General features: G+C 36.9%; 1 protein-coding gene across 1 annotated transcript in view; it reads left to right on the forward strand.

Moving 5' to 3' along the window:
- Positions 1-25,667, forward strand: part of LOC122813646 (calreticulin-like) — a 218,447-nt gene that overhangs the window by 120,559 nt on the left and 72,221 nt on the right. Inside the window, exons 3-4 of the mRNA XM_044086080.1 lie at positions 11,059-11,262; positions 14,474-14,568. Coding sequence (XP_043942015.1) covers positions 11,059-11,262; positions 14,474-14,568 — 299 coding nt within the window. The remainder of the gene's footprint in view (positions 1-11,058; positions 11,263-14,473; positions 14,569-25,667) is intronic.

Here is a 25,667-nt window from a genome sequence, read left to right on the forward strand (position 1 = left end):
CACATTGTAATCATGGTTTAAAGTTGAAATGGGACTATATGAAGCTGGATGATGGGTCTTTACCATCTGTAGGTATTACAGCGACCACAGCTTTTTCCAGAATGTCAGTGCCTCCCCTTCTTGTTTCAGATCTGTATCACTTTCTTCTATCCTAGCTTCCAAACTTCCACTGGAATACCATCTATTCCTGGAGACTTTCCTGCTGGTTATACATCACCATTTTTATCTCCTCTCCTCCTGTCTATCTTAACTGTTAGTTATTGAGCATAATCTACCCTAACCTTGACATATTTAATTCTTCCATATCTCCATGTATGCCTTTTCTTGATTTCCCCACTTCTCTGCTTTATACAATTTTTCATAAAATTTATGAAATATCTCTAATGCCTCTACAGGATCCCTGGTTATTTTCCTTGTTATAGACTCCTTAAGTTTGAAACAACCCTTTCTACTTTCTGCTGCCTTTGTCATTGTGCCAAAAGTTTTTGTGTTGTGGATTTATTATCAAAAACAGTTGCTTAACAGCAATCTTTCTAAACTCATGCATATTATTGAGGTACTCCCTTATTTTCTCTTTAGGGCTCTGCAATGATGTCTGTTCTTGTTCTGTGATATTCCCCTTGTTTTGTAATACTTTAACCTTTGTCAGCCCCTCTAAATAATTCTTATTACTTTTTAACCAGATCTCTTTTTATTTTATTTCTACCCTATTTTTAAAATCCACTTTCAATTTATTCCACTTTTTAGCTATAACTTATACTTTCTGTCTTTGCTAATAATTCCCAGGCAATTTCCACTACTCATTCCTTTAATTCTTCTCCATTTAACAGTTAAGTGGGGAAGTGCCAGTGTCTCATCTTTATTTCATTACCCTGCATCTGAATCTTAGTAATTATTAAAGCATGATCTGAAACAGTTATTGGATATGTATCAGTGTTTTCATTTATATGCTTATATTCCTGTGAAATATATTTTCTCTCATCACTTGCCAGTAGCCCCTTACTACTACAAATTTGCCATTATTATCTTTTTTCCTGTTCTATCAGTATTGGAGCTCCTCTAGCAATTAATATAATTTCTCATCTTTTCCTTTGTCCCTGATATTCTGCAGAATATCCATCCTGGAATCCTTTTTTTGTCAAATTCACATGATCATTTCTGTCCAAATGTGTCTCCTGTAGCATTGCTATTTGCACTGTACATTTCTTAATATAATTATTCTTTCCTTTTTGTCCATACCTGTGAAACCATTCATATTCCAAGATAACATGGAAAGTGTCACCATTACACTAAGAAGTCATTATTCTCACCTGTTATGTATGTCAGCTTTATAAAATGTCTATTTCCAGCTTTTGTGATATATGCACCCATTAATATTTGGCAGGTTAATCCTTTATACAGTTTTTATCATTAATATTGGAACATATGTCCCATTTTACAAGACTTTTTGTTTTGATAAAATACATAAAAAACCACACCCAAGAACACCTCCATAACCTGTTAACTTAATAAAAACACACACAACCATGTACATTTTCAAATAATGAACTTTAACCCTCCTAAAAGGAACATTTTTGCCAAAAAGACAACTACTAACTCAGTACCTAATTAACCTAAAATTGAGGTTATCCATGCTAGCATGTTATTGCCTGTGCTCTTATTTACACTAATTAGTGGTTTCTGTACTTTGGCCACGGTGGTGCAGTGGTTAGCGTTGCCGCCTCACAGCAAGAGGTTCTCCAGTTCGATTCTCGGCTGGTGTACCTTCTGTGCAGAGTCTGCATGTCCTCCCTGTCGTCACGTGGGTTTCCTCCGGGTGCTCCGGTTTCCTCCCACATCCCAAAGACATGCAGTAGGTGGATTGGACACTCTAAATTGGCCCTTGGTGTGAGTGTGTGCGTGTGTGTGCCTTCTGTGGAAGGTTGGACACTGGGCTGGCAACTCGACACTGTAAAACTCCACTGCCAATCATGAGCAGACAGATGATCTGCTGTGGCAACCTCTAACCAGGAAAAGCTGAAAGAAGAAGAAGAAGAAGAAGAAGTAGTTTCTGTACTTTCCCCCATTTCTCACCTGAATAACCCAAGATTACAACCTATTAACTTAAAATTTGCTTTTGTCTAGCATTTCTTCTCTTTTTGCACTGTAATGCCTGCATTTTTAATACCAAAAAAGAAAGAGAAGAAGAAACAAGTGTCTATTTCCTTTAATAACTTTAACACACACAAGAACACCTAAAATGCTTACTATAAAATATGCAATTTATATTATGAAACATTTCATAGAAAAGAAAACACTTTACTTACAGTTAGTTTTCTCCTTCCACTTCCCCTCCCCTCAGAGTCCTTCCAAACATTAATGACATGAAGTGAGGCAAATGCTTTACAGTTCCTTACAAGTTTATCAAAGTGAACAAAAGTCCACTCTTTCCACTTATTCTTCTACAGTCATATTTCGTAAGTGTGATTGATGCATTGCAGTCTCATATTTATTCATTACTTTCCATGCTACTGTTTTTTTTCCTGCTCATATCCATTGCCCATCTCCAGATTCCAGTTCAATTCCACAGCTACTCCCCATTCGTCTGGTCAACCTCTGTGGTTTTCTCTGTCACTCAAGCATTTTCCTTTGAAACTGAGGAAAAGATTTCAATGACAAAGTCTATCTGTGTGCTTTATTATCAGAAGAATAAGAACCAGAGTCCCCTCCTGCTCATTTTTTGTTGATACACAATTTTATATTTTCTCCTTAGCCTGTTCTGCATCAAAAATGACATTAATCCTCCAGGAAGAATATTCTGAAGATAGCTGGATACAGCAGCTTGAATTTCATACCTGCCTCTCAACATTCCCTGATTACTGGAATAAATTTGTTTCACTTTAGCCTAGTGTACATGAACAGTCATTTTCCACAAATACTCTGCTGTCTCTAACTTTTAATACTTTGCCCGTTTGCCAGAATTTTTTCATCTTCAACAATTTCTGCTGGTAATTTTGCATATTTACTAATAGAGGTCATGTCTGCTTTCTCGTGGACAGATTTGGAGCATACACACAGTGTGTCCTTTCAATTAATAGTTCCTGCTGTGGAATACCAGTCCAGTTGCTTATTTGCCCATTCATAAAATTAGTAGTATGTTCCTTCTAGTTTCTCTGGTACAGCAGAAAATGTCAGATTTTTCCGTCCTGCTCTGTTCTCTAATTCTATCTTTTTTTTTTTAAACATCTCTTCTTGAGCAGTCTCTTACGCGGCCAGCCTTTTCTTCATTTTGACCTCTGATTTTTGCAGTTTTATCAGTTCATCTGAATATCTCTTTACAGCGTCTTCCATTTTTTCCAGCCTTTTGTTATTTGAGTTGATATACTCCTTCAATGTTTTATTTTAATCAGCTTTGAGACAAATGTGACTTATTTTTTCCTCTAGATTACTGGAAGTCATGCCTTGCACCAAAGCTGGAACTTTAACTGCTTTTTGCTGAACAGCTGCAGGATTCTTCATAGTCAGTGTTTTCTCTTTACATTTTCTAGCTGATTTTCTTTCAGGATCTTTAAGTTTCTTCTTTGCAGGCATCCAGGCTGTGTTCTTACTAGCCAGTAATTGAATTTTACTTGTGTATCACTGGCTGTTGCCTCCCATTTTCGGTTTTCAAACTGGGAGAGCTGAAGTTAAGCTGTTGATCAGTGTGCAGCCAGTTTGGAAGTCGTGAATTTGTATATATTGACCGTATAATAAATATTGCATATATTACATACCTTTCTAACAGCTAATTTGCATTGTATTACCTCTGCATTACACACATGAGTAAATACACTACTCTAGATGAAAAAGTCAGCACAGTTACATTGTGAGGCTATAGATTTCTATAAATCAGTTGTACAGACTTATACCTCATATACTGCCTGCAGTTATTCTAAATGTATAATCCACTGTTATACTGGTACCATTCATCCCGTAAGTAAACTGCATATCTTTATTTCTAATGTATAATCTAATGTTATGTCAATCAGTGCTTCTAAATAACATTGTTACTCCTTGGGCTGAGTCAGAAATGGGTCATTTGAGATCAGGCCACTTCTTCTCAGTTAACAAGCCTTAAATAAATAAATAAGTGAACAAATGAATAAATGAATGAATGGAGACCAAATAAATAATTTGAAAATGAGTATTCAACAACCAGTAAAGTGGAAAGCTGAAGAGTATTTCAGCAGATGTCATAAACTTTATACAAGGTAGATGCGTTGCTGTCATGTTTGGGAAGGGTGGTGCAGTAAACAATATTCTGACACAAGTTAGGGATGAAGTACAAATATCTAAGGCAGTCAATCAAGGAAATGTAATTAAAGTAGCATTATAATTTTTTTATCAGTATAGTGAAGGCAAACATTCAGTAATAGATGTGTTTTCAGGATCTGACAACAACACAAATGAATGAAAATGATTACAGAAATAATATACTTAGGCACTGCCTGTGCCTTAAAGTTACCAAAGGGCAGTTTTAAGTCAGAAGCAACAGCAGGATGATTTACGTAATGCCACAGTCATGTCATGAATAGGATGGGGAAAAACAGGCTTTGCAGGATTCTTCACTTATTTATTTAGATGTCTTGACTGGAGTAGAGTGATGCGCCCTGAAGGACCTGTTTCAGTCTTACCCCCAGGCACAAAAGGAGCAAATAGCATACAGCAGCTGTAAAATAGCAACAGTAGTAACTTCATGTAAAAAAATGTAAGATATTCTGTTCAGGAGTGACTAATTAAGAATTCAGTCTACATTAGCTACATGATGATCAAACATTGTTATAATACATATTTACATTACCTACTTGCATAGAATAGTACTGGAAAAATCATGCAATGTATATCTGCTACATTCCTACAGATAATGGGAAGAAACTTAGAGATAAATCAGAAGAGCACGTTAGGAGATGTAAAAATAGTGATGTGTTTAGCATAGGTCTTGTTAACTACCCATCAACAAGATGGAAGTTTTAAAGCAGATTGGGATAGAAAGACTAAATGATAGGAGAGTATGGAGGGGAGAATGTTTAAATGAGAGTAATTGGGTGGTCAAAATTCTTTCTGAAGGAATATATAAGAGCAAGCAAGGGGAAACTGAGAGATCAATTGGGCATCCTTTAAGTTATGCAATTATTGCTAAGTCAGTGTGTGATTCTCCTGATTTGTGTAAATGTTGTTAAAGTTGTTTTCTGAAATTTAGTAAAGATGTTGAATCTCTGATGGTGTAGGATTGTTTCCCATACTCTGGGATCCAGGGTGGATAAACTGTGTGACTACATATCTTGTTAGAGAGAGAGGTGTGTTGAGCAGGAGGTTATGAGATATGTGACCTGAGCTTGTGTTTTTTGCCTGACTATGAATTTCTGTCTGAAGTTATGTGAAGGAGTCTTGGCTTAGTCATTTGAACCGATGGACTGTGAGCCTAGAAGGAGAATTGACCTATGCTGGACTGGGAGTCAGCTGACCTTTTTGAATGAATTGGCATATCTTGTTTGCTGTAGTTTGTAGTGAGGTAAGATTCTTTTTTGACCCTGAATCTATAATGGACAGAGCATATTCTAGTTGTGCCATTAGGATCCCTTTTCCTATGGCCTCTCTACCTGAGGGAAATAAGAAGTGAGAGATCTTCCATGCCCAGAAGTGAGCCTTATAGATTTTTGTTTTGGTTCTATGAATGTGATATTGGAAGTTTATGTTTTGTTCTAACCACAGTATGAAGTATTTGAAGGAGCTGAAGGTTTCAAGAGGATTAAGGTTGTGACCAAGGATTGCTAAGTTAGCATGAGCAGTTTCAGTCTTTCCTAAGCTTTTGGAGTTCAAAATGATTTTTCTGGAACTGGACCAGTTGTTAGGTCAATAAGTGTAATGTTATAGTATTAGGCATCTGATCCATAAGGTGATCAAGTCATCAGCATAAAGAATGACAGGAAGTTGGAGGATGTTTGAGGGAAATTTGTTAACATAGCTGTAGAGGAAATAGAGGAGAGAGTACTGTACTCTGGGGACAAATTTAATATAGGGATCACTGAGGGAAGTGGAAGAACATATATCAATGGAGAAGGCACAGTGGAAAAGGTAGTTTTTGAACCATTGGTAGTTTTTGTCACTGATTCCATGAACTAATAAGGATTTGTGGAACTTTATTTTTTAATTTTATTTTCATTTGTTAAAGAGGTGGGTATTCTGGTCATAAGAGTAGCTGGTGGCTATCCATGTCTGATGTTTTCATACATTGACCTTTATCCCTTCCCATTAGTCTGTCATCTGCTAGAGTCCAGAGAGCTGTCAAGGTAATGTGTTTGCCACAATCCATGTGGGTTTCAGAAGAGTAGACACTGGGAAGAAATATACTCAGAAAGCTGGTTATAGGCAAGTTTTTCTTTCAAGCACTTTTCCCCAGTGTAGAAAATATAGATATGGGCCTTAAATGTGTACAGGAGAGACAATTTTAAGTTTTTGGAACTGGTTTAAGTATGTAATTTTTTCCAAATTATGGAGAAATAATTCTGACAGAAGCTGAGGTTATAGTTGTGGTTTACTGGATAAAGTGTTCAGATCAAGCTTTTACAAACCAAGGTAGCAGGTCATCTTAACCAAGGAGGGGCTGTGATAATTTTTTAAGTTTTTGTTGTCGTTTGTTATGACTGTTTTAAAATATAATTGGAGAGAAAGTCAGAAGAGTCTGTCCCTGGGAAACTTAAGGGGGTGGAGGTGAGGGTGAAGTATGCTGAATTCTGTAAGAAAGTCTTATGCTGTAAGTAGATCTTTTTTGTTGAGTATGTGTTGTTTTTCTTTTCTCTGCAAATAGTTTGGTTCATCTGAAGCCATAATTTCTTTGGCTGATTTAAAAAAGTGGTTTGGTAGTTTTGGAGCTATATTGCCTTTTACTTCCTAATGCTTTTTTAGTAAGACTGCATATTGTAATACATCTTTCTTTAAGCGAGAAAAAGAACGGTAAGGTATTAATGGGAAGAGAGTTCCCTGTAGATTGGTGGAAGCTAATAGGTACTATAATCTGTTTTACAAGACATTTTGTTTTTGTTTAGTAAATACTAGTTTCTGGATTTGAGTTGCTTGCCAGATGCATATAAGGCCTAACAAATCTGATAGGTCAGGATGGAGATTCTTATATAGTAGCTTGCATAGGGTTGCCACCTTTTCAAATGCCCAAAGTGGGACTTTTTTGTTGAATGGTAAGATTTTGCTAGTCAAAACATATTCACAGTCAGCACAAAAGACAGAACTTCACTTTTTTGCCAAAATAAAAGATTATTGCAACATCTGAGTTACTTATGCTATTTCATATCGCATTTAGGCATTTCAAATACAAAATATCTGTTTCATGCAACTGTTAAAGAAAACGTATGAACTATTTTTGTCCTAAAATCTCAGGATATTTGACATTTTTTTAGCATTTTCTGCAGGACACAACTGCCCAAAGAGTGACTGTCTCTTGCAAAGAGGGACAGGTGGTAACCCTAAGCTTGCATGTGAAGATTAAGATGGATGGGCATACACTATATTCATTTATACAGTTCCCCAGCCCAACTCTTCTAATTCTGGAGAATGATAAGCAGGAAGCCCGTTGACAAGCTGCAGGTTTGGCTCTTCTGTTATAGGTCATTTATTTTGGAGTGCACTCTTTTATCAACTTACCCACAGCTGCTAATTAATACAGTTATTTAAAGGGCAGCATAGCTTTTGGCAGTGTGTTAGGGCTGAAGAAAATATGTTCCAGACATAATGTTAGAAAAGCCAAACTGGCAATCCAGAATTTACACAGGCAATTTCCCCATGACCATGGAATGTATGCAAAGTTTAAATAAAAAGCCATTAAACACTTAGAACAGTGTTTACATGCACAGTGCAAAATAAAACTGCATTGTAAAGTGCTATAATGTTTAATAGATTCAAATAAAAATATGCATCTGTGACATAAATAGACTCATGAACAGCCAAGATAAAAATCAGACTTACTTATCAAAATAGTTCGGGATGGAATTTTAAGTTAGACAAGCGATAATACAAACCATCAACATGATGATTTTGCTGTAGCCAGGCTGGTAATAAATTTTAATGCTGGAGATGACATGAAAAGCAACATTTTAGAGGAGTTCAGATAAGCAAATGAGCACTGTTTAGTCTCCAGTTAGTACTCAGAATAAATTGCAATAGTCAAGAGAAAAGTCCCTGGCAAGGCCAACAGCAAATTCAATATATTTGTGTAAATTTCCCAAAAATTCCACAGACTCAGAACAATCCAGCTGTATCATCTTTAAGAGTGCAGGAAAGCAATATAACACAATGATGATTAAAAAAATCATTTGCATAGCAAGGTTAAAAAAAAAAACACCAGTATGCAAAGAATCAGACAGAGCCTTACAGCAGAGTATGCAGATGGCCAGTATCATGTCAAGTGTAACATGAGAGCCAAAGCAATCAGCAGTGAGTAGCTTGTACTACTAAAAGACAGCCAGGACACACAGCAGTTGTGAATTCAGCAACACTGCACTGCCTGCCACAAAAACATAATAATAGCATTGTATGCAAGCATGCAGCCTTATAACAATTCTATGTGCTACATCAATAAGCAGCAGGGTAAGTATCCTTAAATCAGCTATAAAACAGAAGAGATCTCAGTGCCAAACAGCAACAGAAAAATAGAAAGGCCCAGCTAAGCAGCAATAATCTTGCTTTAGACAACTAATCACTACAGGAATGAACAAGCTTAGCATAACTTAAACTATTTTAGCTGTTTTCACAATACATTAAACCTGGATTTGCAAATACTGAACAGGGCTGAGAAAATTGTCAGTAAAGACAAACTTGACAGTGTAGTGGCAAACCATTTATTTTTTAATAAGATAACTTTTAATTTAATACATACAAACAACAGATCCTTACAGACTAAAAGTGTACAGCCAGTGCTGTTGTGTGCTTGGCCTCAGTGCTGAAGATTGCATAACTCTGTAAAGGAGCCTCCTTTGTTATTTACTTTGAACATAACTTACATACTGGGAAAAAAATACAAGTCAAAGACAACATATCTGTATTAAAACTGAAATAAATAATACAATTAAGATGGATGGATTTTCCATGAAAGGAATGCACACCCTTTAAGTAATTAATTTGTTAACCAGGTAAGTAAATTTGTCACTCGTGGATCCTTGTCACCTGTAAGTTAGGCTACATAGGCAAATGTGAATCTAGTACATATAGGCAGGTTCAAGGAACCAGCTTGTTTTTGAGCGGTGTAAGGAAAGCAGAGTACCCAGACTGAAGCTATACCAACGTGTAGAAAAATGTAAACTCCAAATGGACATTAACCTGAGATTAGGACTGAATTCTTGATACTGAGGCCAGAGGGCAAGTACTTTAATCACCAAGCCACCCTGCTGCCCTGTATAGTAACTAAAATAGTGCTGCTGTCTATCTGCTATACAACTCTTTAGACAGATGGGTGGGCAACAGTAAACAGAGCATTAAGGATCAACAAGATCATATTATAGACCTATCTGAATTAATTTCTCAACTCCATGGAAAGTCACTACAAGTACAGAATTTCAGGATTTGAGTCCTGTCATCTCTGAGGTGCCTGTATAAAGTGTGCAAAAGCTTCTTGTTTTTTGAGAGGTAAGAAATGAGGCCCTGCAGTATGGCAGAGTCTGCAGACAGAAGAAGACAGCCTGCAAATACAGCTGTAGGTCCACTCAGTCTAATGGGAGTAGAATAGCACAGCATCATCTGCATGCTGCTAAGGACAGTTATTACTGGACACTCATCAGCAAGGATTCATTTCTGTCTGAAACACTGGGAAATGGGAATCTATTTTTGAAAATAGCTGGCAGTCACTTGCACAATAGATGCTTCCCTATGAGTATAATAGTTTGAATAATAGCAAAGCATGGATGGTTTATAATTAGAGAAGGGTCTAGTCCATTAGGTGACAGAAAAATATTGATTAAATAAAAATGCCATGAAACATTTACTTTTCTCATACACTGAAAGTATTTATGTAGCCATATATTATAGCTGTTTTCTGTCTGTTACACATGCACATGACTCATTCCCTGTAAGTTGCAGATCAATTTCTGGTCACAAGCAAATCTGACAAATATCTTGTAGTCTAGCCTCCAGTCTTTAAAATGGGGACAAGCAGGATACCACTGTGAATGAAATACTGCATCTTAGAATCTGTGGAATTTGGGACTTGGAATCTGAGGTTATTGTAAGTTCTGGTGAGAGTTTCAGCCCAGATCTGCACAATGGATCTCTGTTTCTGAGTATTGCGCTCTTGGGAATGCAACAGCTACCTCTAATTTGTAAATCTCATGCAAGTTGTAACAGAAAACCCACTTATGACAGCTTGAACCAAATGTCTTTTAGTGGTCTAGTCCTGTAGTACAACACTGTACACAGGCCAAGTGACCTAACAGTGACTAGTGTCTTACATACAGAGCTTGAGCCTGAATATTCTGCGTACAGCCCCTAGTTAGACAAAAACACACATAAAGACCTGAGTCAGTTCTACACAAACAAATTTATTATACTAGCAGTTAAGCCTTTTGTCCTTTCATGCAGGAACGTCATCTGAACTAAAAGCAGTAAAAAAAAAACAAGCAGACTTTTTACTCCAGCAGTAATCACATGTTAAATCCATCTTACCAGTCCAGAAAGAACTACACACATAGACTGTACCCCACTTCTGGTACAATAAGTATTATGAAAAACACAAGCACTTACTACACCAAATGAAAAAAAAATTGTTAAGATCAAAACCCAATTGATGTAAGTGCTGTTACTAATCATAAATCTCATCAGAACATAGTTTCAAAACACTTGAAATAGATACCATCTCATTTAAACTGGGTACAAAACTCAGGAGCATGCTGGGATCCTTATGTATCATTATTCAACAAACAGCCAGATTTAATTAAGCTGTACAGATAATTCTCTGGACTGTGTTATGATATTCTTCTCTTTTTTTCTTCTGTTTTAAATGTATATTTTCAACTTACACTGTATCTTTTTCCTGTGTAGGCATCCAGACATCCGAAGATAACAAGTTTTATGCCGTAGCCACAAAGTTTGATCCATTTACTAATGATGGCCAGGTTCTGGTTATTCAGTTCTCTGTAAAACATGAACAGAACATTGAATGTGGTGGCGGATACCTCAAGCTGTTTCCAGCCAGTCTAGTCCCAGAGGAGATGCATGGAGAATCTGTGTATTACATCATGTTTGGTGAGTTGATGACAGATTATACTACTTTGTAAAGGTAATAAAACCTTAGTAAGAATAATAAGGTGTTCCCAAAGTGCACTTAGAGAGACCCTGAATCATAATATTCCCAAAGAGGTCCCTGCTAGCTAACTTATAAATGCAGGAGTACAACTACCATTCTGGCACCAGTGACCTATTGCCTAAGATATACTGGGATAGATAAGAGCTGAGGCTCATTGTTAGACATGGGAGGTACTGCACCCAGAAAGCAATAGTGCTGGGATGGTATGCAAGCTGTTGGTGCAACCTAAATTAGGTATAGCTGTAACTGCAACAATGAACCTCCAAGATATTAAGCAAAAGCAGCAGTCAAGACCAACAGTATGCTGGACTGCATCCCCGGTATTTATGGGCATACAGTTCATACAAGGAATTCTTCCATTTCTTAAATCACTAGTGCAGCCTTATCTAGAATATTCCATCCACATTGTCAGAACTACGGTGGTGGTGCTGCCGTAGCGTTGTCGCCTCATAGCAAGACGTCCCGTTCGATTCTCAGCTAGAACGTCTTCTGGGTGGAGGCATACGTGAATGGGACTTGCCTTCATTGAAGGTTGTGCGTCAGGGCTGGTAACCCAGTATGTAAAAATCCACTACCAATCATTAGCGGACCGAAGTTCCGCTGTGGCGACCCCTAACCGGGAAAAGCCGAAATACACAAATTGTCAGAATGTTTGTGGAAAAGGAAGCAAAAATGCAAGAGAGGATACAGTGGTAAAAGGGAGAAAATGGAAGTTTATTTATTTACTTTTATTTTAAGGTAGGAGAACTAGACCTTGTTATATAATAAAACAGAAATACATATTCCCAGCAGAGATGAACAAATGAAATACAGAAGAAAGGACAGTAATAGGAAATTATAGTTCATCAGAATGATTAATACTGCTCGCAACAGTATGTGCCTCAACAAATGTGTCCGGTGTGGGGTAGAATAATCAAAAACAGAATAAGGTAACAGAAAAAAAGTGACAGGGAGTGAGAAACTGGAGAGGCTAGAGCTGTTTTCCTGGTAATACAGAAGGAAAAGGGAGTGATATGATTTAGATCCATCAAAGAATGCAGAGCTTTTATGTAGACGGGTCAACTTTCATCTTTGACACAAGAAATATTTTTTTTTTCATTGAGAAGGCAGTAAATACATTAAATAGGATGTTAGACTAGTATACTGAGTAAAACAACTGAATCCTTTAAAAGGAAATGGAATAACTTAAAAATGTGGGAAGGGACTGAAGAATAAAATCCCTGGACTCGGACATTATTGCTCAGAGACATCAGTGTCAGTAACTGGTGTAACAATGTTAAGTCTGTTACCCCACATTATTGCACTGCTGCAGTCTACACATGAGTATTTTCTTTAGACTGCCTCCTACTGGCAAGGTGGCTTCTACTGAATACTCTCTCTCTTAGGTGTCAATCTGTTTGATTTAAGCTTATGATGGAGCTTTTTGGACTGCCCATTCCCTTTCAGTGATGTCAATTAATCCACAAAACAAAGTACAGGAGAAGATTACCTTCCTGGTAGATCAGCAGTAAAGTTAGATAAATACACTAATACATGGTAGAATTACAAAATATTTTTTAATCTACTTTTGCAGGGAGTCTCATATTTGTTACAAACTAAGAATCCTCTGTGTCAGGATACAGGCAGTTCCATCTTCTCCTGTCATGAGAAGGTTGTAGGTTGCAGTCCGTGTGTCTAGGAAAGGGGAATCAGCGGAATGTAGGACATAGCAAATTTTACTTAGGATGGAGTTTGCCCTTCATTCATCTATCAGCACTCAACGATTATAGAAAACCAAAGCCAAGACACAGACACACCTTTCTTTTTCATCACAGCTGCAGCTGCAGCAGTGACATAATGCATTTGCTTTAAATTTATAACATAGCACACCTTACCTAAAGATGTATGTGTCAGTTCTGCAGTTATAACAATCCTTGAAAGCAGATGATTATTTCTTGGGAACTGAGAAAGATATAGTTGGTCTGAGAAACAAAATCAAAGGCACTCAATGATTCCAAAGTAGGAGAATGGACCAAGCAATGGAGGGTGTTTTATGATGCAAGAAAGATCACCAGGAGAGCTACAGGGCATCTCCCATGACTTTACTGCTATTGTCTGATTCTCTGCTGATTCAGCAATTCTCCGATAATGGAGCCTGACTAGATTATACTTTCCAAAGCCTGTTCTTCCTTTTAAAACTTAGGGTCTCCTGACCCTCATTGTCTTATTCTGACTTTGCAAGGCCTTTGGCACCCAAACCACAAGGCTTATCCATAGCTTATCCATAGTTTTCCCTCTTGTCGAGGCTTCTTCCATCTCCAAGAAATGGGTGCATTTAGCCATACATTGTACATCTATGCATCTTAGAAAGACCCTCAGAGATTCACTAGTTTGCTGGGGAGCTACTTTCACAGCTGTCGTGTAGGTGAGACAGGTGAATCCCACTTCATCTTCTGTTATTTTCTGTTGCAGATGTCAGGCAATGTACTGTGATTTCATCCATTTTTCTCCTTCACACCTATGTAGGATCACACACTACTACATACATTTTCCACTGTGGGTCACTAGTACATCAAGTACCTCAATTGCTCCTTATTCTAGTAAGAAAAACATCCTGTAGCTTTTTGATAACTTGGAGGTTCTGTATTAAACCAAGGATGCCAGCACTACATGAATGAATTTATTTCACTTGACTTGTTTTTAAAGACAGATTTCCATTGCATGGACATTGACTTATGGTTCTTAAAAAATGAAATTCCATTTTCATATGAAGAAATTTGAGAATTCCACCTATAACTTTAAAATCATAGTTTATTTTCATTACTATTTTTTCATTATAATTGTTTAGTATATCTATGTACATATGAAAATAAAGATTCTAAGTACAAATCACTTAATAAAGGAAACTGACAATATTATAAGCAGTGAATATAAGAAGAAATACAGGTTGTAATGAATGAGTACTCTAGCATAAAATGCCAAATTCCATGGCAATCCTGTATTTCTCCAAATAATCAAGCTTTCTCCATTCAAGATTTTCTGGTATTTTCCCAGACAAATTGAAAAATCAGCCCATTAGTTTTTAAAAACCATCATGTGTAATGATAATACAGGTCTAGAGTAATTCAGAAATTTCCTAGAACTATACCCACTTTGAATTTAATTTTCTAGGCCCTGACATATGTGGACCAGCTGATAAGAAAGTCCATGTCATCTTCCGCTACCGGAACCTGAACCACTTGCTGAAAAAGGAGATTAAATGCAAGGTAAGCAAAGCTGTTGTAGTAAGGATCATGGTAAGTGTCTTGATAGTATTTTCAATTGACAAACTGGTTCCAGGAGTGACTGGCTCAAGGGTTCTTTATCTAAAATAATTGAAGCCAGATATTCAGAGTTGTACACTACTTTTCCTAATATGAAAAAGTGCAATGAAATGTATTAGTATTGGTTCTGCATGTTGGTAGAAAAGGAAATACATGTCAGAATTTAGGTGGTAGTTGCCAACCAGCTGTCAGATAGGCAGAACAAAAGATTGCAATGCAGCAAAAAGGAATTATTTTGCAACCTCAGTCACTGGAAGTCTATGAGAGTGAAAGAAAACCAAATAGCAAGGGGCGAGCTGTCCCATCTCACAAAAGGACATGCTATTAGCTGCTGCAAGGCTGCTTCCTGGTGGAGACCAGGTAATATGTACTTTTAGAGGCGAGCAGACAATGTTTTGTCTGAATTTTCCACTGTTTTGTCTGTGTGTGGAATGTGTAATTGGATCACCTTCCATGCAGCTCTGCATGTGGAATGTGCGACTGCTGCAGAGAGGTTAGAGTCAATACACACAGTTACAGCATCTTCATGCAATTTGATGTATCATCTTTCCTCCAGATTTCTAGCCTGTGGAGAGTCAAGCTGGTCTGATATTCAGCAAGATTTCCTGCCAAGGTTAAAGGGTCATTGGAAAGATTTCTGTATACTCCATGCTAAATTAGGTTACACTGTAGCATAATTACTACAAATGGGGACTGGAACAATAGGGAGTAAACAAAACAATCAACAGTGAAGTTAACTTAGCCACAAGTAAAATTATGCAAAGTAAATCAAAACAAAAAACCTAGGCTTAAGAAATGCCAAAAAGACAAACTTTAATGTGCAAAGGTTTCAGGCATAGCCCTTCTTCAGTGTAAAACCAACCAGTTCATATTTAAAATACTTTCAAAATGTTCATGTGACACAGCCTCCCCAATCACAATCTATTAACATTTAGTCAATTAAAATTCACTATATCCTGATTAAAAACAGATTGTTACTTACATTTATACATAAATGCCAGAAATGTAAACAAAAGCATCACTCTACATATACAATCAAATAAAACCATTACACTTTCTAACAAAATATATAATATGCAAAATTATTTACATTCCATTTGTTTTTTAATTAAAATTGGTTTGATATTAATAGCTGTATTAATCCCTGTTTTTTCATTTGCCTGTAACCTTAAAATCCAATTGTATTCCCTAATCTCCAGTACATTATTTACGTTACCTCCTCTGATGCTCTTAGTAACAATATCTATAATCCTAAATTTAAAATTATGACCATAATCGTATTGCGATATATGCATGGCTAGAGCATTCAAAGAAACATTTATGCATATTTTGGATCGTTGCTCGATAATACGATCCTTCAATTTTTGATTACATTTACCAACATAAAACGTTGTACATTTAGTGCAAATTGCAAGACAAATAATATTCATAGTATTACATGTTGCAAAACAATCAAAAACATATTCTTTCATGGATTTAGGATGTACAAAAATACAATGGCAGACCAACTATGTTTCTATCCGCTTCGCCTATCAAACAATGATTCATAATATTTTTTTAGTCTGAAACAAAACTGACCTGTCTCTCCTTATCTAACCTTGCAGTGCGCAGGTGTAGCATCATGTCTCAGAATAAATGTCTGAAATAATTCCACTACAGAAAATCCATTCTGACACTTCATTTTAGTATTTCTCCTTCTAACAATCTCCACATACATGCTTCATTTTTAACTATTTTTCCCTCACATTTGACCATCAGTTGACCCCAGTCCCTTCCTCTCTTGAAAGGTTTATTGAGCCCTCCTAACTTCTCCAGACTTGGTCTGATTACAGTTGAGGCAAAGGAGGAGAGTAAAACATCATAAGATCATCATATTGCTGCTGCGAGGGCATCTTCTTTTATTTTCCTGCCCCTGTGTGTGTACCCAGTAGTACCCAGAGGGTGGGACATGCAGTGAGTGTCAGTGCTGGACAGCCTCTGACTTCCACAAGGGCTGATGTCAGCAGGACACCCTGCCTACCATCAGGCATTACTCCACTGTTGTTTCCCTGGGCTTGACCAGGGAAGTAGAACTATGATATGTATGTCCTAAGTGCATGCCCTTCTCTCCTCCTAAAACAGAAGTAGGTGTGCCCATTTTCCATGCTAGCACCCCAGATATCCAATGCATAATTGAACCCAGATTGCCTGGGCTTTAGTTAAGACTTAATCCCACAATACCACAGCTCTGGATACATGAATTATTTTGGGTCTATATTAGATCATCGAAACAGCAGAATTTCAAATGATCTGATATCGAACCCAATATCGCTAATGCTGAAAACAGTGAAACTGCACAAAACCAAATTCTTTCCTAGTTGTTGTGGCTTCGCTGTTTTCAGCGATGCGGTGGAAAGTTACGGGTTGGGTTAAGGTAAGTGTGTGATTGTGTGGACGTTCGGGTTGGGTGAGTTAGGGTTAGGGCATGGGTCAGGTAAGTGTGTGATTGTGACAGAATTTGGGGTGGGTTAAGTGAGTTAGGGTTAGGGCGTGGTGAGGTGAGTGTGCGATAATGAGAATTTGGGGTTAGGGGTGGGTTAAGTGAGTTAGGGTTAGGGTGCAAGTGAGGTGAGTGTGTGATGGTGATGGACCTTAGGGTTAGGGTCTGGGTTAAGGTAAGTGGATAGATAGTAGTGTATGTGCAGTGTAGTGTAGGGTTAGCTGTAACATTTAAATGTATGAGTGTGCATTGCTGCTTTTTAGTGTGCTTGTGGTGTGTGTTTCTCGGAACAGCAAATTTTTTCCCTGGGAAAAAAATTTGCTGTTTTGAGGTTTTGATATTGTTAGGGTTCGAGTTTTGCAGTTCAACGTTACGGCATTCAATAATGAGCCATTTCAATGATCTGATATAGACCCATTTATTTTTGGTAACTGGAACTACAAAGTTATTTAGATCTCTTATGCTTCAGGTAAGACATTTTCAGGATTTGTTGACTTAGTCTAATTGTTATTTTCCCTTGATGGGATTTTGTTTAGTTCTATTTATCTGCTGCAATTATAATACTTACTTTGATACTATATTTGCATAATCTTTAGGTTTCATGGTACCACTTGATAATTCCCATAAATTAAATGTTTCCTATACATACATACATCAAACAGGCAGTTGGCCATAACTGTTTCATGTAAGTTGGTTTAAAATATGCCCCCCACCAAAATACTCATATATGGCTTATTTGTGTTCTGGAACTGTTTTCACTCCTTGATTAAACCCTTCCTCTGAGATTTTGCTTAGACTTGGGAAGCTAGGCAAGACATTGTTTAAAATGATAATTATTTATTTGCTTTTTGTTAATGTTTGCTTTTCATCAGAGTAGTATTTTGTAGCAGGCAAGCTGAACAGGACTAGGACTGATACCCATGAATGGAAAATATACCCTGAGATTATTTATTTATTTAAAATTTGTTAACCAGGAAAGTCCGACTTGGAACAAAGCCAATTTTCAGCGGAGGCCTGGAGAAAAACGCTCTAGAGATGTCTTTGTAACATGGGAGGAAACCGGAGCACCCGGACAAAAAACACGCAAATGCAGGGAGGACATGCAGACTCTGAACAGAGGGCACCCTAGCCAAGATCGAACCAGAGAGCCTCTTGCTGTAAGGTGACAATGCTACTGCTGCACCACTGTGATCTTTAAGGATCTGTGGCAACCTCCTCAAACAGATCTATTTGCCTCCATTCACAACTTCCTTTTTTACAACTATAATTTTTTTGTTATGGTTTCTTGTTATGTGTTTGATTTTCTTTGGAAAACTCCAGGATTTCTCAAGAGACTTGTTTTTCTTCCAGAAGTACCCTACCATCTCTGAAGAACCACAGTTGTCTTGGACACCACCTCCAATAGAACTATATATTTTGAAGACTGTCCATACCTAATCTAGGCCTTTGGCAACCTTTTTGATCTAGGCCAACTTCTCTAAAGACCCTATCATATCACACTTGAAGCATTTTAAAGACAAAATAAAAATACTTCTTACTTTTCTAGCTCTTTAAACAAATACATCATATTTTCTGTTCTTTTCATTCCTTCTTATTATACTCAACAGTTTGTTATACAGCTTTTTAGATATTTGTTATTTTGGATTTACCATGTTTTATAAGAAACTTCAACTAAGGTAGATTTAGAGCTCCAAAATTAAATACTTTTATTGCCCTAGCAGTGTGGTATACAGAGGTAAAGCCCTAACTACAGCAGAGATGATCTGAGTTCAGTTAGCAGCTTAGAAGATGGAAGATAAAGGTAAGGAAACACTGGTGTAAGAGCCATAGCGAACTCACCCATCTTGGAAGAAGGGAGGCAATATGACCTGCTGTACCACTGACCACAGCAGGATTGTTTGGTGCTGACAGTAGCAGCTACTGGATAAGATAACTAATTCTGCAAATAAACCAAGATAGGCTTTAACAGGGCATGCATAGGCATGCATAGGGAGCCCCTCAGGTAGTGGATTCCAGTGAAGCCGCCAGCCACTGTGAGGCAGGAGTTATGCAGAGATGACAAACAAAGGCCTAACAGGCGGCTATCCCTGGCCTCCAAATGGGAATGAGTGTTGTGTTCTGTCCTGGATATGGATGGGTGGGGGAGGTGATTTACATCAGCTTTAAAAATTGACATATGAACAAATAAACTAGCTCAGCAAACAAAGCCACAGTACATTTTATGAACTGTATAATAAAATACACTGCATGCATCCTCCTAGGGTCATGAAATAATCAGAAAAAAAGTGCTCTGTACTTGTATATTTCCAGAAAATAGCTGCATGTTTAGTGTAGAAATGTATTCTTTTGAGAGGTATTCAGGTGGAATAAAAAGACAGATTTGTTAGTGTTGGATATTTCTGAAGGTAAATCTAATTTTTGCAATTAATGTTTCTATTCCTGCTTTGATTTCTGTCTTCTGTATTTTATTATCTCCAGTACACTTTGCTGTTGTTAGATTAGGACTCTTGGTCATTCAGCATTGCTGCAGACTAGTGCAGTACTGGATTGTGCAGTAGTATGCAGTTCTGCATTTTATTGTGTACTATAGCACATTAAAACGCAAAGTAGTGTAATGTAACATGTTGGTATACAACATATACAGTGATACCTTTTGGTGCAGTGTAACACTGTACAGTGTAGTATAGCAGAATGCTGTGTAATGAAGTGCAGTATCATGTTCAATACAAGGTAATACAGCATACTACAGTTCAAAAATATTCATTGTGGTACCATGCATATTATAGTACACCATAGTGCAGAACCGTGTACTGCATTGCATTACAGTATCACTTAAAGTGCATTTCAGTACAGCACAGTATAGCACATTATAATGCAGAATTGTACACTATAGTACCATATAATGACTGTAGTGTGTATTATACAAGACTGCAGTCCAGGTGGGGTTACCAAGTAGAGTATAATACAGTGCAATACAGTATTACATAGTACAGTGTTAAAGTGTACAGCACAACATATTACATTATCATGTACATTGCAACACAATTCAGTGTAGTATTGTACACTGTATAGAACTGTATAGTGTACTATACAATTACATGCACTACATTATCATGCTTGTTACATTTTACTATAGTATAGCACATTATACTACATAGCTGTGCCTTGCAGTTCCATGAGCAGCATGGTTCAGTACAGTGTACTGCACCCCAGTACATTATGAAAAGTACCATATACAGTACATTGTGCAGTACAGTGAGATACCATGTAAGTTAAAATGCAGCAGTAATTTACCTCACTACAATCCAGAACTGAACTCTGCAGTTCAGTACAGTAACACACATAGTGTAGAGCAATACAGTGTAATGTAGTACACTATTGTAAAGAACTGTGCAGTGTAATATCATGCACAATATAGTATAATAATAATAGTATATATTAAATATACAGTATATAGTAAAATATAATAAGTACCTTACTTGATAGGTGCCAAGCTATAAAGTGCCAAAACAAATACTCTTCCTTTCATCCCATTAACATAAGTGTACCACAAGGCACTTTGCTGTTGTTATATGTTAAGCATAGCTTTTGGCAGTGTATTAGGGCTGAAGAAAATATGTTCCAGACATAATGTTAGAAAAGCCAAACTGGCTCCCTTCTCAGACCTTTCCTGTTCATCATATTCATAAATGACCTAACATCTGCTGAAAAACATCCTACCTTAGCTAAATATGCAGATAATTTCACATTCATCTGCTCTGCCCCCAACATGACCAAATCTCAAGAGCTGACCCAAGTATCATTCTTTTCCATAGAATCCTGGCTAGACAACTCAGAACTTCTACTGAACCCTAAAAAGACTGAACTATTACCATTCACTCCTAAGTCTCCTCTCATACCAAAGTTGACTTTAACATAATCTTAGCTAATAATACAAAGACAGAGCTGGTTCTATATGCTAAACTCTTAAATGTGCTCATAGATGAAAAAAATTGATATTCACATTTAAACAACCATAAAAAATCAAAAACTATTTGCATTTTATCAAGTAAAAACTTTTTCCTCAGATAGTAGAAAAAGACTTGCTAAAACGTATCTGTTCCTTCACTATTATATGCCTCTACTATGCTTGCAAACTTACAAACAATCCATAAAGCAAAGTTAGAGCAATGCTATGACAAGATAGCAAGATTTGCTACAAATCTTTCTTGTAGAGCTCATCACTGCAGACTCCTACAGCAAATAAACTGTCTGGAGCTCACCGACCAGCTACAATAATTGTATATTACCACAGCCATATGTTACATATATTACACTACCCTGAAAAATACCCTGCTCTACAAAACATGTTACAACCCTACTCTCCCTCAACAACACTCCACGCCAAAGAAAAAGGACTAGTTAATAATACTAAATCACAAAATACTGCTGCAGATGCTCTCTTCTCCAAACATGTCTCCAAAATATGTTATGCTTTTCCTCCTATACCCAAACAGCTTAATAACAAACACACTTTCAAATTGTACCTTAGACAATTCCAAACTGAATCCTGACTTTGTTCATGTATATCATTGGGATAACATAAACAAAACTCTTTCTGCCTATGCTATGCTCTTCTATACATACAGACCGAATCACAGCTATTCTAGACATACCTGTCAGACTACACTATCCTCTTTAGCTGCTTTAAACTTGCTCACTTTCTCTTCTACACAGTGCCACCCAAAACTCCCACTCCTTCCTCACCTACATTTGCTTACACTCATCACTCTATCTTTCTCTCTGCTACTCTTCCTCCTCACTTTTCTCTGTGCTATACACCTTCCTCCACTCTTCTTTCTTCCACCCCCATACAAACTTCAACCGCATTCTACTACCCTAGCTAAACATACAACATTTTCCCTTTATCCCCCTGCACTTTTTACTTCTCTGCATCATTATACAGCCTAAAACTTTTTCACTTGTAGACTTTTGGCTTTTCCTGGTTAGGAGTCGCCACAGCGGAACTCCAGTCTGCTCATGATTGGCAGTGGATTTTTACGGTGCCGAGTTGCCAGCCCAATGCCCAACCTTCAATGAAGGCATGCTCATCCATGCTCGCACCTACCTGCATGTCTTTAACATCATTCAACCACGGCGATGACATGCAGACTCCACACAGAAGGCGCTCCAGCCAAGAATCGAACGGGAGAAGCTCTTGCTGTGAGGCGACAACGCTAACCGCTACACCACCGTGACATAGTTGGCCTAAAACTTTCTCATTACTAGTATATAATGTAACCTCCACCTTAAAACTAACATTCTCTCATGTAATAACTTTTTCTGTCTACCACATGCATCCTTAAATATCTCTTGACCTTTGTACCACATCTGTCAGTCCACCACTGACTCATAACTACCACACACACATACACACACACACACACACACACACACACACACACACACACACAAACACACTAAAGAAATTCCCTTCTTAATAAACCAATTATTCATCCTTCTTTGTATGTATCTAACTGTCTACTTAGTTGTTATGATATGTACCACTGCTTTGAGAAGCATCATATCTGTCTGCCAAAACTGCTCTTTACCTTTCTTGGAAATTCCTCCGTCCTAATTAGCACACTGGATACTTTGCTCAGAATGACATGATTCTTGATCGTCCCCCTCCTCCCATCCTAATTGTTATGTTGAAAGCATCTCTCAGAACTGTAAATAAGGCAAAACTTCACTTTATGTTCAAAATTTTGAATGTATTATGTTCTGTTACATTATTGTTACTATGTTGTTATTATTCTACTAATTTCTGTTCTTATTGGAACTTTTATTGTAACTTTAGAGCTTTTCACCACAGGCATTTGTTGAAAAGGGGCTACCATGCCTAGATAATCTTCCTGGTAAACAAAAGTCAAATAAAATAAAGTACAGTGTTATATAACACGCTACAGTGCACAGTTACGTAATGCAGCACAGCATGTTACCATATACAGTATTGTACAATGCTGTATGGTACAAGTGCATTGTGGTAGTGCACAGTATAGTACAGTAAAGTGTAATACAGCAAAGCACTACGCAGGACTGTGTAGTAGCAGTGCAGTATAATACAGTGTAGCATAACACAGTGCTGTACAGAACTGTGTGTTTATAGTACAGGGTAGCATAGTACAATATCATACAGAACTTTGTGGTATAGTGATACATACAGTATAATATAGCACATTGAACTATAGACCATTATGGTACAAACCCATGCAGTATTGTGGTAGCCTATATATTATATTTATGTTTTGTTGACTGTTTTGGGCCTTCTAGTTGTATGGCCTGATTTTAGGAGAGATGTGAAAACCTATGGTGTTTTTTACTGATTAGCAATACTTTTGAAAGCAAAATGGGATAATTCCTCTTTACTTTTTAAAAATAATAAACTCGGTGATAAACCAAACTGTGCTTTAACGCAGAAATTTAGTAAAAATCCAGTAAGCGCTTTCGTCTTTTCATACACAAGACTTCTTCAGACTGAATTAAAACCTCTCACTTCATTCATTAAATACTAAAAGATATCTTCACATGACATTCCCAATTAATGTCTTAACCCTTTCTTTCTCAAATAGGCTACAAAATCTTCTCTGTTGTTTAGCCCAGGGGGATAGCAGGCATTCAACTTAACCTGCCATGTATATTCCAACCATCCCAACTCCTCCTCAGCATTCAACTTGATCTCATAGTCAGCAATATTTCCTAAAACCAAAAACTTAAAATTTATTTTACAACCCCCCCATTTTATAATGTTTACCTAAAGCATTAGCTTCATTGCCAGTTTCCACAGCTCTTTTGTGTTCATACATTCTTTTGAACAGCTCCCTACTAGTACGGCCAACATAGAATGCATTGCAAGACTGACATACAATTAGATAAACAACAAACTTTGATTTGCATGTGTAAACCTTGTTGACATATATTTTTACATCATTAATAACAATTTCACTGACCCCTTCATAAATGAAATCACAGAAATTGCATGCCAAACATTTTTCTATCCTGCCTCTTGTACTAAAAAACCTGGGATTCAAACTGCTTTGGAAAAGTTTTTAAAACTCTTTCCTTTTTTGTACAGAAATAGTGGACCATTACTAACTGCTTCTAGTACTTCTTCACTGCTCTTCAAAATTTTCCAATTTGTTCTGATAATCTGTTTGATGGCTTCCGAATCTACACTATTTGATATTTGCATAGCAGTTCCAAAGTCATTGTTGATATTTTTCTTAGAAAAAACTTCTAAATTTTCTCTAGTTTTGACTTCACTAAGTTTACTTCTCACTAATTCATTTGAATAGCCTCTAGCTACAAACTTGTTGCATATAGCTTTGCTCTCTTTGATAAAATCAGCATCATCTAAAGTAAGTTGATGTGCCCTCATCAGTTGACCCTTAACAATATTTTCTTTCATATATCTGGGATGCATGCTTGAAAAGTGTAAATATGCATTGTTTTGCACATTATTTTTGTTAATTTTAGTAGCTAACTTGCCATTTTCTTTATACACTACTACATCCAAATATGAAATACTTTTGTCATTCAAAACTGAAGTAAATTTCAAACACATACAAACCCTGTTTATATACAGCAAGAAAGATTCAAGGGACTCCAACCCCCCTCTCCAAACAATAAACAAATCATCTATAAAGCGTTTGTAACAAAGTATATTGTTTTTGAATGTATCAATCAAAATATGTCTTTTCTCCCAACCATTCATGAAAATGTTGGCATAACTGGGTGCCATCGCTGCACCTATTGCTACTCCATTTTTTTGATGGAAAAAATCATCTTTAAACTTGAAGTAGTTGTAGCTCAAAATAACATCTAACATTTCCATAAGTAAACTAGTAGTATTATTGGAAAACAAACCTGAACTTAAAAGCTCTAATCTCACTGTTTCCATTCCTTCTTTATTGGGAATAACTGTATATAAAGACTTCACATCTAAAGTGACTAAAATGTCTGCCTCAATAACATTCACTTTTTTGATGTGTCCAATAAAATCAAAGGTGTCCTTAATATAAGCGCTACCTTGTGTAAATGTTTGTCTACAAAAATAGAAATGGCTTCAGTTTTGGTCCCTTCACTTGCTACTATAGGCCTGAACATAGGGTCTTCCAGATGTTTATGTATTTTAGCCAAGCCAAAAATTCTAATAAATTTAGGAGCTGCATTTGAAATATATTTCTTAGTATCCTCTGTGATCCTTCCTGTATAAAACCATTCCTCAATTAAGGAATCAATAAAAAAATATGATTTCTTAACAACAGAAAAACTTTTTCATAGAATTCATCATCAGCCAACATGTGATATATTTTCATATCATAATAATCTCTATCTAGTACTACCAAAGCATTCCTTTATCTGCTTTGCTAACAAGAATTTTGTCATCATTAACTAAATCAAAAAACAGCTTGTGCTCGTTTGCAGACATATTATGATATTTGAAACTACTTTTGTTGTTCAACAATTCAATAATTTCAAGCTCAGTCATACTAAGAAACATTTCCAATTCCTTTCTCAAAGG

Source organism: Protopterus annectens, chromosome 10.part0 (assembly GCF_019279795.1).
Source record: "Protopterus annectens isolate FY-2018-M chromosome 10.part0, PAN1.0, whole genome shotgun sequence".
NCBI lineage: Eukaryota > Metazoa > Chordata > Ceratodontiformes > Protopteridae > Protopterus > Protopterus annectens.